This window comes from Rattus rattus, chromosome 6, assembly GCF_011064425.1.
Source record: "Rattus rattus isolate New Zealand chromosome 6, Rrattus_CSIRO_v1, whole genome shotgun sequence".
Taxonomy (NCBI): domain Eukaryota; kingdom Metazoa; phylum Chordata; class Mammalia; order Rodentia; family Muridae; genus Rattus; species Rattus rattus.
This window is the reverse complement of record NC_046159.1, coordinates 153557887-153577454: the sequence shown is the minus strand read 5'-3', so window position 1 is coordinate 153577454 and position 19568 is coordinate 153557887. Positions and strand designations below refer to the sequence as shown.

General features: G+C 52.8%; 1 protein-coding gene across 1 annotated transcript; it reads right to left on the bottom strand.

Moving 5' to 3' along the window:
* Nucleotides 1–32: 32 nt before the first annotated feature.
* Nucleotides 33–19568, bottom strand: Nos3 (nitric oxide synthase 3). The gene is made up of 26 exons (XM_032907116.1): nt 19401–19568; nt 17097–17199; nt 16607–16755; nt 16324–16486; nt 15270–15361; nt 15032–15173; nt 14192–14331; nt 13901–14075; nt 13040–13141; nt 12174–12368; nt 11989–12062; nt 11690–11834; nt 11236–11340; nt 7125–7192; nt 6707–6823; nt 6431–6605; nt 4303–4435; nt 4112–4190; nt 3785–3972; nt 3116–3288; nt 2604–2814; nt 2436–2523; nt 1485–1606; nt 721–869; nt 406–600; nt 33–312 (listed from the first exon to the last, which is right to left on the bottom strand). Exons 1-26 carry the CDS (start codon nt 19562–19564, stop codon nt 151–153), a joined length of 3609 nt encoding a protein of 1202 aa, XP_032763007.1. The 5' UTR covers nt 19565–19568; the 3' UTR covers nt 33–150.

Sequence of the window (19568 nt, the reverse complement as noted above, 5' to 3'; positions counted from 1 at the left end):
CTAGTTAAACTGGAGAGAGATTAACTAGAGTTCTTAAATCGGCAGCCTCGCAACTGATGCTGTGGGCATTCCAGAGAGGGTGGTTTGCCTTGGTCAACCTAATGAAGCGACGCAGTCCCTCTCTCCAGGAACTGGAGGGGAAGAAGACTGTCAGGAACCAGGTGTTTCTTGGGTAGGCGGGTCAAAGGACCAGGGCACTGCACCCCTCAGCTGTCGCTCCTGCAAAGAAAAACTCTGGGTGCGGATGCGGCTCGTCACCTCCTGGGTGCGCAATGTGAGTCCGAAAATGTCCTCGTGGTAGCGTTGCTGATCCTGCGGGGAGAAAAAGAACTCAGTGGATCAGAACCCGAACAGGAGCTGCTAGTGTAGATCTACCCTAGCCCGGCCAGGTCTGCCCCTTCGCACCCGCAGCACGCCGATGACGTCACCGGCTTCATCCAGCTCCATGCTGCCCTCTGTTGCCAGAATTCGCTGCACGGTTTGCAGGACGCTGGTTGCCATAGTGACATCACCGCAGACAAACATGTGTCCTTGCTCGAGGCACAGCACGCGGTGAACCTCCGCGGCCAGCTCTGTCCTCAGGAGGTCTTGCACGTAGGTCTAGGGGCAGTCCTTACTGTGAGAACTCCCAGGCCAGGGGCGTGCCTGGGTGGGATGGGCTTGGGAGAGGCGGGGCTTGGGAACGGCCTTGCCACACCATCTCTACACCCGCCCTGGTACCTTAGGGCTGCCAGGATCCCTGGAAAAGGCGGTGAGGACTTGTCCAAACACCCCACGCTGCTGGGCGTCCAGTACCTCGTCCCGGTAGAGATGGTCCAGTTGGGAGCATCGGCAGCCAAACACCAAAGTCATGGGGGCAGGCTGCAGTCCTGTGAGCAACACGGAGATTTGGGAGGGCCCTTCTTTTGGAGCAGCCCTGGTAACCCCACCTCCGGGTCATTCCTGCCCAGGGTGCCAGCCAGACTTTTGGCTTAGAGCAAACACTGTCTTGACTGTTCAGCCTCTAGGGGCAAAATAGGATGGTTTCTGCCCAGACCCTTGCACACTTTTGATTTATAGAAGGAAACTGCTTTACTAACTCAATTCTGTACCCATGGCCTGTGTGACATCCCAGGTCTTTTTCTTCGATCCAGTCCTATCCCACACAGCCTTCTTTGATTGACACTGAACACCCTGACCTGTTTATAGATTGGGTCACCCCAGAGGTGTTCTGACTTCATAAGGAATCCACCTGGAGCTGTTTCCTCTTTGAATTCCTGCCCTGCCCCTCCCTTCTTTATCCTCGATCCATTTCAAAACCTACTAAATGGAGAGGGACCACCAGGAAGGCTAACAAACAGGACCCGAACCTCACCTCTCCTCCCTTCCCCATTAAAAACGTTTTCACCTTTGGGCCCAGTTTCTTTTACGGTCATTTCTTCCAGCCCACTCCTTCTTTGCTTGGCTCCCTTCTGACTTCCAATGCACCCTTAGACCAGCCTCACCTTTGATCTCAATGTCGTGTAATCGGTCTTGCCAGAATCCCCGGAAGGGTGCAATACCAGTCCCTGGGCCCACCAGGATGCAAGGCAAGTTAGGATCAGGTGGCAGCCGGAAGGAGGGGGCCCTAGTCAGAGAGAGTCTGTTAGGACCCCCTTACGTCACCCGTGACGTATCAACAAAGCTATGGCTGTGCAGACAGGGAAGCCCAAGGACCAATGACAAATTAGTCTCTTTTGTTTGTTTGCTTTTGTTTTTTCCAGACAGGGTTTCTTTGTATAGCCTTGGCTATCCTGGAACTCACTGTGTAGACCAGGCTGGCCTCAAACTTAGATCTGCCTGCCTTTGTCCCCAAATGTTGGGTTTAAAGGCATGTGATATCACTGCCTGGCTGAGTCTATTTCTCTCTCTCTCTCTCTCTCTCTCTCTCTCTCTCTCTCCCCCCTCTCTCTCTCTGAGACAGGATCTCCCTGTACAGTCTTGGCTGACCTGGAATTCTCTTTGTAGACCAGGCTGGCCTTGAACTCAGAGATTCACTTGCTTTTGCCTTCTGAGTATGGGGAATTAAAGGTATATACCACCATGTCTGATAGAAGCCAAGTCTTTTAACACAGGCTGTAGCCAAGGACATAGAGAAAGAGGCGTGCAGGGGTCACTCTTTCACCAAGCAGCAGGGCTACTGTCTAATCTATGTTGTTGCTGGTAGTTGTGGCTTCAGGGGCAAGACCCTGCGCCAAGTGTTGAGGCCCAAAGCTCACCATAGTTGGGAAGTGACCCAGAGACACCGTTCTTAATGTAAGAGTAGGCTTTCAGTAATTACCAGCTAATCCTGTGTGACCCCTGTGCGCACACACATTCCTCACTTGTCCCTGCCATGTCCCTGCATTTTCTCACCCCTGTCTGGACATAGATAACCTCTTCTGGTTGCCCTTCCCTACCAAAGAGGCCCCACTCACCCCCTGATGAAGCAGGGCACCGGGTCTCCTGCCTTGAGTTGGCTCATCCATGTGGAACAGACCCCATAGTGCAGAGGGCCCAGCCCATCTAGGGGTTAGGAGGAGAAGTCATTCAGCGGTCTATCCTAGTCTTACCAATAGCAGACTCTTCCTGCTCCCAGCCTCACCCCTGGGTTCTGTATGCCAGCACAGCTACAGTGAGGTGGATCTCTCCTGGGTGGGCGCTGGGTGCTGAGCTGACAGAGTAGTACCGGGGCTGGAGCAGGGGCAGCTGGGTGAGGATCAGCGGGGCAGGCAGTGCCACGGATGGAAATTGCTCCAGCACCTCTAGCAGTGTGGGGCAGCGGAACCACTTCCATTCTTCGTAGCGCCGGGGGTCCTGGGGGCAGATGTGCTGAGCTGAGAGGCCCACAGTCCTCCGAGTGACTTACCTTGCCAGAGTGCCCCCGACCTAGCTGAACCTCCTTAGCGTTCATCCACGCCCAGTTCAGGCCAGCACACTCTACATGAAGACCCTCGGCGCACCCAGAGATGGATCGGGTCAGCCTGGACACCGATCCAGCAGCGCAGCGCAGCGCGTTGGCTAGGAGAAGCAAGTCCAGAGGACCTGGCACGCACAGGGGATTTCCTGCCGCGGAATGCCCCCGCCCACCAGGGGCTTCTGGAACCTTGGTTCCCACCTGGCTGAGAGCCTCTAGCTCCTGCTGTTCGCTGGACTCTTCTGCCAGGGTGCTCAGCAGTCGAAGAAGGCGAGGGCTGGGCGGGGAAGTGATGTCCAGGAAGTAGGTGAGAGCCTGGCGCAGCGTACATGGGGGAAGCCGGGGGTCCCGTACCCAGCCGGGGGGAGGGCCACCTAGGGGTAGTGCACAGAGAACTCTGAGGGAGGAGCCCACTGGGGTTGGATGGTCAGAGCTGACATTCACTCTCGGGGGAGGGGCGCTAATCGTGAGTCACTTTGTCTTATTGGAAAACCTGTCTTTGCATGGTAGCATGGGTTTGTTTGTGCAGCCTTGGTGTCTTTGGGAAACCCTGGCTGGACTAGGTTAGTCTGCTCTCCTCCGCCCTTAACCGCACCAGGTTATCTTAACTCCAGGCATTGTTTTGGAAGAAGATAGAAAAATTAGAAATTGAATTATGGGGAGGTGGAGGCTGTAGGAGAAGGCTTTTAGGGTGCTTGGTGGGCTCTGGGAAAGGACCATACGCAACTAGGCCATCCTGGCTGGAGTGGCAGCTAGGTCCAGGTAGTACCCGGGTGTAAGCAGGTAACCCTGTTAGTGCTGAGCAGCATGGGGGTCCTGTGCCAGGACGTAGCAGGCTCTCACTCTCCTACCCCAGCCATCGAGCCTTACCAGGGCTGCCTTTTTCCAGTTGTTCCACGGCCACAGGCTCTGTGGATGGCGGAGGGTCCTCCACTCGGCTCAGCAGCGCCTCCACTAGGCCAGGCCGGTTGGGTGGGCACACACCTATGTGGTCCCCTGGCTGGTACTGCAGTCCCTCCTGGCTTCCAGTGTCCAGACGCACCAGGATTGTGGCTCGGCTAAGGGTGTGGAAGGAGGCAGTTATTGAGGTGAAAGGCCAACAAGGAGGAAGGAAGAATGTGGGAGAAGGAGGAGGCTACATTCTGAATGAAGAGGGATCCTCATAGTGAGGGGAGCGGGGCGAGCCATCTTCCTCACGTGGATTTGCTGCTCTGTAGGTTCTCCACAGAGAGAATCGTAGCCTGGAACATCTTCCGCCTGTGCACGTGAGTCAGCCCTGGGAAGCAGATGGTAAAGGGGCTTGAGCGTCGGAGTGAGTGGGTCCTGGCCTGTGAGGGAGAAGCCTAGGACCCCCACTCAGCAAGGTCAGGCTGAGGTCAGGATTGTACCTGGCAGTAATTGCAGGCTCTCAGCTTGGGTACTCAGACGGTACCTCTGGCGTTTCCAGCTGCGTTTGGGACTGAAGATATCTCGGGCAGCAGCCTTGGCATCTTCTCCCACACAGAAAGTTTCACAGGCGGCCTGAGGGATGGGTACCTGATGGTCTAAGGCTGCTTGTCATCAGGGAGCCTCAGGGAGAAGTGGGGGGGGGTGAGTCGAGGGAGGTGGGGCTGGACCTTCCAGCTATCCAGGAGTCTTCTTTCAATGGGCAGCCTGATTCCTAGCTGTGGGATTGGCACCCGAATTGGCAAGACAGAGGCTGAAGCTGTTGCCGATGATGGCACCTTATTTTCTAGCTCATTTGGCTGCTAGGGACCCTGACTTGTCATACCTGTCTGATGAGTGGGTGCACAGTTAGGCGTATAGTAGCTCAGTAAAGGCAGCTATGAATTCAGACCTGCATTGGATTCTCTCCATACTTAACATCTATGTGTCTCAGTTTCTCATCTTGATCCCTCATAAGGTTCCAGAAAAGACTAAGTAAGATACTTTCATTCTTAGAGGCAGGATCTTTTGTAGTCCAGACTGACCTCCAACTTGCTATGTAGAAAAGATGACCACGAACTTCTAATCCTCTTGCCTCCACCTTCCAAGTGCTGGCCGTACACAAGTGTGTGACTACATTTGTTTTTTTTGTAGTACCAAGGGCCAAACCCAGGGCTAGTGTATGCTGGGCAACCACCACTTGAGCTATACCCCAGCCCCATTTGAGGTGCTTTGTGCAAAGCCCTTAGTACTGTGTGCGGAGGGCCAGTGGATCTTAGTGTGGGAGGTGTAGTGAGCTTGCTTCATCTGCTTCCGGTCAGGGAAAAGTTGACTAGTAGTTTGCTCTCCCAGCCTTGAGATGCAGGGCTCCCTGTGATGGGCTGGGTCCTATTTCCAGGCTGTTACTGTTTCTTTTCTAGGGTGTGCAACCTTTTATCTCTTCCTTCCTTCCTTGGCCCGTGTTGGGCTGGGTCCTATCTCCAGGCCGTTACTGTTTCTTTTTCTAGTGTGTGCAGCCTTATATCTCTTCCTTCCTTCCTCAACCCTCTCCCTTCCTTCAGGGTCCCAGTGAGTCCATCTTCCTGCTTCTCAGATGCTTTCATTCGTCTGTATTACCTCACAGAAACTTCATATTGTGTTCTCACCCGGCTCAGAAATTTCTAGCATCTCCATTTGCCTATATTCTCTGGCTCTGATTCTCTCTCTCTCTCTCTCTCTCTCTCTCTCTCTCTCTCTCAAACTTTTTTAAAATTTATTTGTTCCATGTATGGGAGTACACAGTCGCTGACTTCAGACACCAGAAGAGGGCATCAGATCCCATTACAGATGGTTGTGAGCCACCATGTGGTTGCTGGGAATTGAACTCAGGACCTCTGGAAGAGCAGGCAGTGCTCTATAACCACTGAGCCATCTCTCCAGTCCTCTCTTTTTTTTTAAAAAAATCTTGATCTTCTCCTTTAAGCAAGCCCTCTGGTTCTCACACCTCTAAAGAAGCCCCCCTTCTTGCTTTGCATCCTGACTGGCTAAAACAGAGTCCCAGATGGACAGACAGACAGACAGATGTGGGGGATTCCTGCACCAAGTGAGAAGCATCAAGGTGATGCCCTGAGGAAGTTTCCAGGGAAACTTCTGTGTCCAGAACTAGTCCTCTAGGCCAGGCACCTGGGCTGTTCTAGCTTCAGTCCTGACCTCTGGCCCTCTGGGTACCCCTTTCTCCTTCCATCGTGGCTGTCTTGAGTAGGGGCCCCAATGCCCTGATCTTTTCCCTTTGTGCTCCTGCTCTTAGCACCAGCTTATAGCTATAGGCCCTGCCTCTTCTCTTTTGCTATGTTTCTGGCTTGGTGTAGAATTTCTGTTGGTAGGACCTGTTGTCCACTGCTCAGGGATGATTCTGGCAGAGCTAGCCACGGAGTGGCAAATGAAGGCACATTGGGAAGGGAACGGGGAAGAACGAACAGAGAACCAGATTAGGGAGTCAGCGAATCTCCAGCCTCAGCACTTCAACTACAAAAGCCTGGAGCAGCATCTCAGGTTGGTCGGAGTCAGAACGTGGGGCCAACCCAGGTCAGATACAGGGCCCGGGGAGCTCACCTGGAAGGCTGCCTGGGCCCAGCCTCGGAAAGCCTCCTCCTGGCCGCAGAGCTCATCACCTTGGCCCAGCTGCAACAGTCGCTCCCCGCCCAGCTCCTCCAGCCTTGTGTCCACCGCTCGAGCAAAGGCACAGAAGTGCAGGTATGCTCTGGAGCCCAGCCCAAACACACAGAACCTGTGGTACAGGAAGCCGTTGCTGGAGCCCCCATGCCAGCCCATGTTTACCCAGGTAAAGTCTGTCTCTTTCATTCACCCTCCTCAGCCAGGACTCCCAACCTGAGGGTGCCCAGGGCCCCTGCACTGTCTGTGTTACTGGACTCCTTCCTCTTGCGCCGCCAAGAGGATACCAGTGGGTCCGAGCAGGAGACACTGTTGAATCGGATTTTGTAACTCCTGGCAAGAGAGGATAAAGACGGTGTCACAAGGAACTGGGAACCTGGCCCAGGCCCAGCCAGAGAGTAGTTTTGGGGTTTCTTCTCCTGGGGTGAAAAGGGCTGTGGTGGTGGAGGCCTCTGCTCTGTCTCCCTCCTTCTGGAGAAGACCTTAGGATTATAGAGGGAGTCCTGGGCCTGGAAGTGACCAGGTTCCCAGAGAAGGCAGGTCTTTGGGGCTGCACTGGTGCTCAGGCCTCACGCTGTCCGTTTTCCGCTCCTTCAGTGTTTCCAGATGCCCCTTGTCCCATCTCTCTACTCACTTGTGCTGCTCAGGCCGAGGGGAGCTGTTGTAGGGGCCCGACATTTCCATCAGCGCTGCTGCAAAGCTCTGCACAGAGAAGAGTTTGCACGATGGTTAGTTTTATTTTATACTACACAGGAACTTAAAACCAGGCTGCCTGGTCCTTAGTAGTCTTCATTACTAACTTCTGTTTTGAAAATTCAAAAGCTTGGGGGCTGGAGAGATGGCTCAGCGGTTAAGAGCACGGACTGCTCTTCCAGAGGTCCTGAGTTCAATTCCCAGCAACCACATGGTGGCTCACAACCATCTGTAATGGAATCTGATGTCCTCTTCTGGTGTGTCTGAAGACAGATACAGTGTACTCACATACATAAAATAAATAAATGAATTTAAAAAAAAAGAAAAGAAAATTCAAAAGCTTGCCTTAAAAAAAAAATCACACAACAGAGGTGCATAAAGTAAAAGAGAAAGCCCAGCTTTACTCTCCCTTGCCACTTAACCCTGTGTGCGCGTGCGTGTGCGTGCATGCATGTGTGTGTGTGTGTGTGTGTGTGTGTGTGTGTGTGTGTGTACTACTGACAGGTGGACACTTCCTAGCTCTGTATCAATGAACATGAACCTATGACTCACGGTGTGGTTATATCCCAAACCACCCACTGTAGGCTGGAAAGGGTTTAACAGAGCGTCGGCACGCCGGCCCTTCACCCCACTCTCTCACATCTGATCGCGTCAAGGATTCTCAATGCCGGGTCATTGTTCCCTACAAATGTCTGGCTAAACTGGGAGCTGCCCAACAACCCAAACGCAGGGCCCACTATCATAAACTAAAAAGTTACGATTGAAACAGAAGCACACACTAAATGGGGGAGGGGGGCTGTTGGTACTTAAATAGGTGCATACAATCTTTTGTTTGGTTCAATAGAACCATGTAATTCTTGCTTGCTTTTTATCAGTGACCTATGTGGACATCCTTCTAGGCCAATACCTCATGCTTGGCTGGCTTGCTTTCTCTCTCTCTCTCTCTCTCTCTCTTTCTCTCTCTCTCTCTCTCTCTCTCTCTCTCTTTCTTCCTTCCTTCCTTTCTGAGATGCATTTATTTTGTGTGCATGACTGTGTGCCTGCATGTATGTCTGTGCATCATGTGTATGCCTGGTAACCATGGAAGCTAGAAGGGGTGTCAGATCCCCCACTGGAGTTACAGACGGTTGCGAGCCTTTGTGGGTGCCAAGAATCAAACCAGAGTCCGCCGGAAGAGCAGTCTCAACTGCTAAGACATCTCTCTGGGCCCTCGACCTCATTCTGTGTGTTGGCTACGTCCTAGTCCGTTCTCGTCTGTAACTCTGTGGTGGTGTATTACTTCCCCCTTGAACTCAGTTTGTGACCGTCTTAGAGTAACTACGCAGTCATGTATGTATACACACACCAGATGTGTGTGACCAGCAGCCCCTAGGAAATATGGGCAGTGTCCGGAGGTCACTTTTGTACGTTACACTGTTCTGCATGCAGAACGAGCCAACCTCTGGCTTAGAGTTGCCTGGTTTCAAACTTCAGACTAAGTGGATCGTACCACATGCATTCTCCGTTGTACTGTGTCGTGTGATTCGTTCACGCTGCTGGATCACATGTGAATTTATCACTGTTTATCCAATTTATTGTTGATTGACACTTGAATTGTTCCCAATGTGGGTGCTGTGAGCAAAGTTGCTATAAATATTCTTGTTCATAACTTTGGTGCATATATTCTGTTTTCTGTGAGATATATTCCTGTATTTCTTCCTTTAAAAACTAGGGAGTTAGGGGTGTAAAATTGAAATGCTCACATCTCAAAAATATGGTTCAATCTGACCAAATGACAGGTTTCTTTTCTTTTCCTTCTTTTTCTTTTTTTTTTTTTTTAAGGTTAAACCAACATCTTCCCTATTGCCCAACAATTCCACTCTTGGATATTTATCCAAGATAAACGAAAACATAAGCCCACAAAAGCCTGCTCCAAGGATATTCTTAACAGTTTTATTCCTAATAGCTCTGAACTGGAAGCAGTCCAAGTGTCTATCAACAGAAGAGTGAATAAACAAGCTGGGCTGTTCACACAGTGAGCACCACTCAACAGGGAAGGAAGGGACTGACTCATGGACAGGGACGAGCCTCGAAAGTGACGGAGGACAGGGTACCTAGGCTTCCATTCATGTGACGTTCTTGAGTAGGTGAGATCCATCTGCTGAGACAGGGGATTGACCTGGAGAAACTGATGGGCTTTTTAGGCTAATGAATGGCTCTGTCTTTTTAGGATGTGGGTAACACACTTCGCTCTTATGTCAAAAAGCTAAATCATGATGCCACTTACGGTTTGAGTGTTTGTCCCTCCAATCTTGTGTTAATGACATTTGGAGGCCAGACCTTTGGAGATCACTGGGTTGAGAGGGCTCTGCGCTCATGAGTGGTTTAATCCAGCCATGGATTAATGGATTAATGGGGCTGTATTGGGAAGCCCTGGTATAAAGGCAGCTCTCCCTGGAGCACTCCTACTGTCTTGCCCACCATGTGATGCCCTCTGCGTGTCGTGACGCACAGGGAGGCCCCATCAGGTATTGAGCAGATGTGGAGACAGGTGTTTGGGTTCTTTTGTTTGGTTTTAATTTTTTTATTGCTTTTATTTTTAACTTAGTTGTGTGTGTGTGTGTGTGTGTGTGTGTGTGTGTGTGTGTGTGTGTGTGTGTGTGTGTGTGTGTGTAGAGGTCAGAGGACAATTTGCAGGGGTTGTTTCTATCCTTCTATTACCTAGGTCCTAGAGACGGATCTGAAGGCCTCAGGCATGGTGGCAAGAGCCCTTTCTTGCTGAACCATCTCATCTCACCTGGATCAGTTTTTGTTTGTTTGCTGTTTTGTTTTGTTTGTTTGTTGAGATAGGGCTCCATTATGTAGATAAGGCTAGCCTGAAATACACCTGCTTGTCTCCCTAGTCCTGGGTTTAAAGACACTCCTGTTTTGGGTCTCCTGAAGGCAAGACTGGCCTTAAACTCACAATATAGCTGTAGGTAACTTCGAACTCTTGATCCGTCTGCCTGTTCCTGTCCAGTGCTGGGATTATACACGATACCACACCTGACTCAAGTGGGGCTTTTGCTTGTTTTAAAGCAGATGAGAATTAGGGAGAGAGCTTCTGTCAGAATTCAAGCTTATTGTGGTCATTTAATTTTGGACTCTAGAGGAGGGACTAAGAAGAACTCATAAGGGTCCTGACACCCAAAGCTGGAACAGGTAGATGAGAGATAGATGAGTAGAAATGCATCATCGGGGCACAGAGGCGTGCCATGGGAAGAGAATGGTTAGCCATAAGGCATCTGATGGCCTCGGCTTCTGTTTCTTTTAAGACATGTTGAGCAAGTGAAGCAATTCAATCGAGGCTGGCACCCAGAGAGTGCGCATGCTCCTTTCTCCAAAATGAGAAAAGGGAAAGTTAACATACTGAAGCGAGCAGGGAATCCTTGTTTTTCTCAGTTGGCAAGACCTGGGAGTGCTCTTAGGTCATCCAGGAAGTGCCTTCCCCATATCAAAAGAGTTGCACTGATAACAGATGGCTGGGGACACAGGAATCAGATCATATTCCCATCAGGAAGTGGGGCTACTTCAGCATATTAATTTTCCATCCTGCTAAGTATGTGTGTATGTGAATGTGTGCATGAATGAGTGTGTGTGAGTGTGTGTGTGAGTGTGTGAGTGTGTGTGTGTGTGAGTGTGTGTGTGTGTGTGTGTGTGTGTGTGAGTGTGTGTGTGTGTGTGTGTGTGTGTGTGTGAGTGTGTGAGTGTGGGTGTGTGTGTGTGAGTGTGTGTGTGTGTGTGTGTGTGTGTGTGTGTGTGTGTGTGTGTGTGTGTGTGAGTGTGGTGTGTGTGAGTGTGTGTGTGTGTGTGTGTGAGTGTGTGTTGAGTGTGAGTGTGTGAGTGTGTGTGAGTGTGTATGAGTGTGTGAGTGTGTGAGTGTGAGTGTGTGTGAGTGTGTGTGAGTGTGAGTGTATGTGAGTGTGAGTGTATGTGAGTGTGAGTGTATGTGTGTGAGAGTGTGGCTTGCATCCGCCTGTCTAGCTGGTCCTGTTTTGAATCTTTTCTCAGTCTCCCACTCCTGAAAGCCTTACCTCTCCATTCTCCGGGGGATCCCCATTGCCAAATGTGCTGGTCACCACCAATACCAAGGCCTCATGCTCTAGGGATACCACATCGTATTCATCCATGCACAGGACCTGCGGGGAGAAGATGGGTGTTGACGCTTGCCTTCCTCTGTCCTCACTTAGGCAAGACAAGGCCTGACTGCACCCTGAGTCCCTGTAGATTGTAGCTTTCTTTGTGAACCCTGACTTTTGTTTTTTCTGAGACAGGGTCCTGTGCAGCCCAAGTCAGCTTTGAACTCTTTATGTAACCAAGGATGACCGTTGATCCTCTTGACTCTACTGCCCAACTGTTGGCATCTCAGCGATGTGCCACCATACTGGACTTGAAATGAACCCTTACTTTTAGCCCTTTTGTCCCCCAGGCACCTCTGACGAGGTAGACAGACTTCCCAGCCAGCTGCCTCTCAGGCTTCAGTCCTACCCGGGGGTCAAACGCCTTCCGAAAGAGCCTCCCCAGCTGCTGTGCGTAGCTCTGGGCGCGGCCAGTCTCAGAGCCATACAGGATAGTCGCCTTCACACGCTTCGCCATCACCGTGCCCATGAGTGAGGCAGAGATCTTCACTGCACTGCAAGCAAGGGTGGGGTAAGGGCATCCCAGGTGCACAGAGGCCAGACCTCCCAGGTAGAGGCCCAGAACTCATGACTTCAAAGACTTGGGGTACCACTACAGGGGTTGCTCCCCTAGCGTATGGGGAAGGGACACAGCCCCAGGGTACCCACTTGGCTACTTCCTTAAAAGTCTTCTTCCTGGTGATGCCTGTGCCTTTTGCTGCACTTCCTTTCCAGGGGTCAGGCTGCGAAAAAGTGACAGGTGGGGGAGGGGAGGAGCATGGAAGAAAAGTTAGCGGCTCCTGTGGGCTGCCCAGAGCTGTGCTAGGTGGGCAGGAGCCATTTGGGTTGGGTACCTGGTAGCGGAAGGCAGGGGACAGGAAATAGTTGACCATCTCTTGATGGAAGACAGGGGTGAGGCTGCCTGAGATGGGGGGCACGATCCAGGCCCAGTCAGCAGGGCAGCCCCCTCTGGCCTTCTGCTCATTTTCCAAGTGCTTCATGAAGGAGGCTGTAGCGGCATGGTGGTCCACAATGGTCACTTTGGCCAGCTGCGGTGGGGGAGAAGAGTCTGGTCTCAGAAGTGCTGTATAGATCCCACCTATATCACTGTGAACCCAGCCTATTCTGTGCCTTGGGTGACTGCAAATGACATATTCTGTGTCCTCTCAGTTATGCTCCAAGCTGGGTGGGTGAGAGCAGCTCTGACTTATCATCTGTGTGCCGTGCTCCCAGCGCTGGTGCTGAGATAGAAGCTGGAGCTTCACGCTTACCACCCAACCACATTGCAAGTCCTTTTTTTTTTTTTTTTTTTTTTTTTTTTTTTTTTTTTTTGGAGCTGGGGACCAACCCAGGGCCTTGGCGCTTCCTAGGTAAGCGCTCTACCACTGAGCTAAATCCCAGCCCTCTCAAGTCCTTTCTTAACTCTCTTAGACTCCATGAAGGTATTCACTGGGCACCTCAAACCACACCCTACCACACACGCATTGTATTATGACGCTCCTGTACCCAGCATATTTTCTACCTAGCATTAGAGAGTCCAGATGCCAGTGGGTCTCACAGTATGCCCTGGGACCAGTTACTGAGCAAGGTTTCTGGCAGGAACTTAGGTAACATACTGCAGAACCAGTGCCTGTGTATCCAGAGTTGCAGACACGGTGTGCCCCGTGACTCAGCTCTGCTCAGGTCTGTATTCCCTAACCCCACAGCTGGGCCTGTGTACCTGGTAACTGTACAGCACAGCCACGTTAATTTCCACTGCTGCCTTGTCTTTCCACAGTGATGAGGTTGTCCTGGTGTCTAGATCCATGCAGACAGCCACATCCTGGGTCAAGTTGAACAGAAGCAGCAGGGAGTGGTAAGAAGGAGGGGGTGAGAGGCATACGGGGTTGGGTCAGTGCTTTGCCCAGAAAGATACTGTGGAACAGAGCTGGAAAGTTCCTCCTCAGCCTGGCCTTCACTTCTCATCTCTGAAGTGGAGCGTAAACCTTATCTGAGATAGGGTCTCCTTTAAGCCAGGCATGGTGGTTCAAGGCTTTAACTCTAGCACTTGGGATGCCAAGGCAGGAAGGTTACCATGAGTTCAGGGCCAGCCTAGCAACACACACACACACACACACACACACACAGACATGCAACAGGTTTATACACACACACATTCTTACACATATGCACACACATGCATGCATGCACACACTCATATGCACACACGCATTCATACACACATGCGCAAACATGTACACACACATATATGCAGGCACACATGTTTATACAGACATACACACACATATATATTCATACATATACATGAGCACACGTGTTCACACACATTATACACACATGCACATACATGTCCACACACATACACATGCATGAGTGCACACACACTTGCACACACACTCCTTTGGGAATCTGATGAAATCTATCCTTCACAAACTTCTTCACTTAGCGTCTCTCCTTCCCACCTTTGTGGCTCTGGAGCTCACGCACACCCTTGGACCTGACACTTTCCTATGGCCAGCACTCTGGGTGGGCGTGGGGGTGGCATACAGCTTCATGTCCCCTTTTCTCAGCATTCCCTCACCTCAAGTATGTTGTATCGGTGAGGGTCACACAGGTCCCTCATGCCAATCTCTGAACTCATGTACCAGCCGCTGAAAGGGGCAGCCGGAAACTCCAGGCCCCCGATTTCTAGCAGCATGTTGGATACAGCTGGGAGGGCATACCAGCGCAGGCCAAGGGCAGCAAACCACTCTAGCCTAGGGGTAGGAACTTTATTAGCTTCTATGTAGAATTGGCAGGTGCCCCACCCCCAACAGTCCCTCCTCAAAGGGCTTCCGGTAGCCTCGTCCCACCCTCAGCCTTTCATGCTCACGTGGGGTGCTCCAGAGGCACCTCGAGGACCAGCTCTGGGGGCAGAGTGAAGAGTTCTGGGGGCTCATCGGGAGCCTGGAGTAGCAGGGGAAGCACATCAAAGCGGCCATTTCCTGGGGTCCAGCCATGTTGAATACAGAGCTGTGGAAAGCAGGCAGAGGTAGGGTCAAGGACTGTGACTGCTGACCTCACTAGGAATCCTCATCATTAACTATTCCCTACTCTTTACCTCAGGGACTCCTCAGTGGCTGGGTCTTTATACCCCCTGGAGGACCCCGTTCTTGTCGTCAAGGCTAGCCTAGAACTCCTGACCCTCTTGCTTGGACCTCTCATGTCAGGGATTATAGGAGTGTGCCACCGTGCCTGACTTTCATCTCAAGGAAGGCCCCCTTTTCTGCTCACTGACTTCTCTGCATTCCCACGCAGTGTTCCCTGGCTTCCCTATCTGTCCTTGGAAGCCTTGGTTCCCATTTGTGATGGCTACTCTATGTTGTCCACTTGACACACCCGGGAAGACATCACCAGATTGACTTGTGGTCATGTCTATGGAAGATTTTATCGATTACTGATTGATGGAGGGGCCCACTGTGGGCAGTACTATCCCTGGATAGCTGGGCATGAGCTATGTACACAGCAGGTGAAGTAGCAGGGGCAGCACAGTCAACAGCATCCTTTTCCGTCCTCCAGGTTCCTGCCTGCAGGTTTCTGTTCTCAGTTCCTGCCCTGACTTCCTTCAGTCATGGAGGAAGCTATGAGTTGATAGAGGAAAGAAACCCTTTCCTCCCTGAATTTCTTTTGGTCAGTATGTCATCACAGCACTAGAAAGCAAATAGTACACCACCTCAGTGATCTCCACGTTGGCAGGGTCCCCTCGTACAGAGCCGTCCTGCTGCCTATAGCCCGCGTAGCGCACCAGCTGGCTGTTCCAGATCCGGAAGTCTCCCCGGCCAGCGTAGCGCTGGGGGAACACCGTGATGGCTGAACTGACACGGGGAATGGAACTGGTTAGAGACCCTTTACTGCTGCCTGGGGTGGGCTTGGGCCTGGGGTGGACTTGGCCCTGGGGTGGGGTCACTCACCGAAGATTGCCTCGGTTTGTTGCATACTTAATGTGGTTACAGATGTAGGTGAACATTTCCTGTGCAGTCCTGCAGTCCCGAGCATCAAATACCTAGGTCCAAGGAGGACCGGCCGAGGTTGTGGGAAAAAAACAGATGAGGTTTTGACTGTCAGCTCTAGAGGACATGCTGGCATGGGGCTTGCTGGGGAGGAGGCGGGGTCTGGTGGAGCTACCACCCACTGTCCATGTGCCCAGTGCTCTCAACATTCATGCCCTACGGACCATCTTCTGTCTAACAGCCTTGTTTGCCCAGCACAGCCTGGTTTTCCCAGGTCCCATCTCCCCATTCCCCTCAACGCCAACTTGAAAACCGGCACGGAGTGGCACCCGCTTACTGCAGGCGATCCCCGGGGAAGAGTCCTAGTTGGTGGTGGTGGTGGGGGAATTGGTACTGAGTGCTTGTGCCAAGCCAGGCCAGCATCCAGCTCCCTTGAGCCAGATGATGGGAATAGAAAGAGATGGCCGCATCAGACAGCTTCCGGGACCCTGCCAGCAGCATCCCGACACTAGGAGAAGGCTGGGAAGTTCTATCCTGCCTGAAGGAGAAGGGAATTTGTGACAGGGTAGGGGATGGCAGTGGTGACCAGTGGCCAAGGGAAGGGCACAGCAGTAATTGGAGCGTATTTTGGAAGCTTGATAGGTTCAAAGTTAAACTAAAGCTTTGAACCAAGGTCATGGGTTCAGTTCCCCTGTAGAACCTTGGCTTCTGTCAGTGCTGAGGCTGTTCCAAAAACCCAGGCTGCTTCTGTGGTACGCACTAGCATGAAGGAGAGTGTGGAACCGAGCCCCCCGGGAACCTCAGAGGAAGTGGGTATTCACCGCGCGCCAGCCAATAGGCTGAGGATTATCCCGGAGAGCCAAGGCAGGAGCTGGTCTCCTTAAGGTTTGTCTCTAAAGGCAATGTAGGACAAAGATCCTTCCAGTGCCGCACATCCGCCCCCAGGGAAGCCTCAGGAGCTTCCTGGATTCTCTTCTCCGGGTTCAGTCCCATTACCTATGCCAGCTGGTTATACCTGCAGTTTCCCCCACTGGATCCGCCCCACACAGCGGGGAGCGTTGCGCCAGGCCTGTTTGGCCCCAAACACCAGCTCGCTCTCCCGGAGCTGGTAGGTGCCGGTGGCCACCACCTCAGCTTCCACTTCCTGAAGCCGCTGCTCATGAGCCTGGGAACCACTCCTGGGAAGAGGGGAGGGCCACAAGCCTTGGCGTCAGGATGGTGAAAGGACTGGGGAATGAGGTGATCTGAAGGCTCCTCCACTCAGCGTGAGGGTGTTGGGAGGAGCAGGGGAGACCCACCTTTTGATCGAGTTATAGTACTGATTGATGAAGTCCCGGGCTTGACCCAATAGCTGCTCAGTGGGTGAAGGGCCCTGGGTGGGCCGGCTCTGTAACTTCCTTGGAAATACCAGGGATCCCAAGCAGCGTCTTGGGGTACAGGGCCCATCCTGAGCCAGAAGAGAGGACACAAAGGCCCGGATCATCAGAGCGAGCAGTGGTTAGCCAGGGCAGAGGGAGGCAGGCTCGGGGAAAACATAGGCTCAGACTAGCGGTGAGAGTGCAAACAGGACGGGGTCTGGTTGCTTAGGGCTTGGGACTCAGGGCCAAAGGCTTGCCGAAATCCTTGCAATGTCCCTTGACCCTACAGTCTTTCCTGCTTTTCACTACTCTCTGTAGACAAGGGCCAAATATAAACAAAGTGGAGTTTCTTGGTTTGGGCCCTGATCTGGGACCAGGCCTCTACCCACCCCATCCCAGCCCTAGCCACATGGGTAGGGCCTGTTCTTACCTGCTGAGCCTGTGCACTGAGGGTATCGTAGGTGATGCTGCCCACTTCCCAGTTCTTTACTCGAGGAAACTTGGGTCCGTCTGGGGGCCGGGTTAACGGGGGGCTGTTGTGGGCCAGGGATGCATAGAGTCATGGGAGAGAAGTTTGTCTCCTTCAGGCTGCCCCATCGTAGTTAAAGGGCAGCACTGTAAACCCAGAGTCATCGCCCACCATCTGCTTCCTGATGCTTTCTGTCAGCTCTCACAACAGCCTTAGGAGGCAGGCAGTACCTTCTGTGCCCCCACTTACGAAGGCCTCAAGTGGTGGACAAATGGTGCATCCAGCAAGAGAGTGTGCAAGACAGTGGAAGCCATGCTTTGAGCTACTGTCTTGTTTCCCAGGACTCTGCCACCCCTGACCACACTCTCTAGGCTTGGAGTGCTGGCCCAGACCGGTCCTCACTCCCTGCATAGAGCCTATTTTGTGTCGTTTACATCTGAGGTTCTTTTAGGTTGAATGTGTTTCCTAGCTTTACAAGTCAGAAGTTTAGATCCTAGTGAAGAAGAATTGAGAAGCTGGTGATAGAGTGGAGAGGGGGAAGATTCCTCCAGCCATGGCAGACTGACTGCTGGGGACTAAGGGTACCTTTGTTATTTAAAAAAAAAAAAAGTGAGCAGAGTGAGTGAGTGAGGGAGAGGGATGAGAGGGAGAGGGAGAGGGGGAAGGGGAATGAGAGGGAGAGGGAGAAGGGGAAGGAGAGGGAGAAGGAGGGGGAAAGGGAGGGGGAGAAGGATGAGAGGGAGAGGGAGAGGGGAAGGAGAGGGACAGGGAGAGGGAGAGGGGAAGGAGAGGGAGAGGGAAAGGGGAAAGGGGGAGATGGAGGGGAGGGGGGAGATGGAGGGGAGGGGGGGGATGGGGGGAGGAGAGAGAGGGGGGAAGGAGGGGAGAGGGAGAGGAGAGGGGAAGAGGGAGAAGGGGGAGGGAGGGGGAAGGAGAAGGAGAGAGGGAGGGGGGAAGGAGAGGGAGAGAGAGAAGGGGAGAGGGAGAGGGGAAGAGGGAGAAGGGGGAGGGAGGGGGAAGGAGAAGGAAGGAGAGGGAGAGGGGGAAGGGGAGGGGGAGAGGGGGAGAGGGGGAGAGAGGAGAGCACTAGCTCTTTGGCCTCCTTGCTTGGTCTGGGTGCTCACCTCAGGATGCCCTTACTTTACCTGAGATGGCGCCTGAGGTCCCCAGCAGAGCAGGTGCTTGTGCCACGCTCATGGCTGTTTGGTTTTCTGAACCAGGAGTGAAATAACCTCTGGTCTCAAGCTCTGTATAGCAACGGTTGGCTAGAATCCTCCTGCCTCCCCTCAACTGCTGGGATTATGGTCACATGTCACCACGCTGGCTCCTAAGCCCCATTCTTCGTGTTACCCCATCTTAAGGGTCGTTTTGGCGCCTGGAAACGGAGTAGGCACTGGCTGCACTGTAGGGGCCTGGGCAGAGGGAAGCCCCCGCATGGATTTCTCTGCTCTGATTTTGCTCCCACTCACACCCCTCTTGACAGCAGCCCTAGTGTGAAGGGAAGCTTGAGGCCTTATCACTTTCTCCCAGAAACGCCTGCCTGCACAGGAGGAAGGGAGAGACTTGGGGCCCTGCTGTCCCTGAGCCGCAGCAATGGACCCTCAGGCTTGGCAGGAGCCCCTTGGCCTGACATCCCACTGGAATTTTTTATTTTCTTCCCTTCAAGGACCTACCTCAGGCCCAGGGACGAGTGTTTTGAGGGCTGGGACTGCAGGTCTGTTTGTGGTTCAGGGTGGTGAGGAGGGAGTCCTTAAGCAGGAAATGGACCTAGCAGCTTTGCCTTAGCCCCCACCCCAAGAGTTTGGATCTCAGGCCCCAGCTCTCTCCTGCTCTGTGAAACCCCACACCTAGGGTGCCCCTCCCCTGTCCCCGTCTTCTCCAGGTAAGGCGCCATTACTACTGTTTGTAAAGTCTTCCTATGAACTAGAAACTTACAGACCCAAGAGGTGAGTGCTACTGAGTCCGCGTTTTACCCACACAGAGGCTCAGGTCAAGTAACTTGTTTGAGGTTGAACAGTTCTTGACGTGGAGCAGCACTGAAACCCTGGCCCAGTTCTGTAGCAGGGCCTCTTGTTTCCTCTTACCTAGTACCTGATGGCCTTGCTCTGGCCTCTCTCAGCCATGCAGCCTCGTTCTGGTCTGTTCACTAGGAGGTTTTGGCACCAGTAGCCTGGTCCTCCTGGCTCTTCTCAGCACTAGACCTCAGTCCTCCATACGACCCCTCTACTCACAGCTCTTACCTGCTCACAGCCATGTGCCCCTCACCTGTGGTCTGGTGCTGGTCGGGTTGGGGACGGGGGTACTGGTGCCTGGCTAGGCTCTGGTGCCGGTGAGGCTGGGCCCTGCTTGCCGCATAGCCCTAGGCCCAGCCCGAGCCCTAGGCCACAGGGTGGCCCAGGCTCCTGGCCCACACTCTTCAAGTTGCCCATGCCA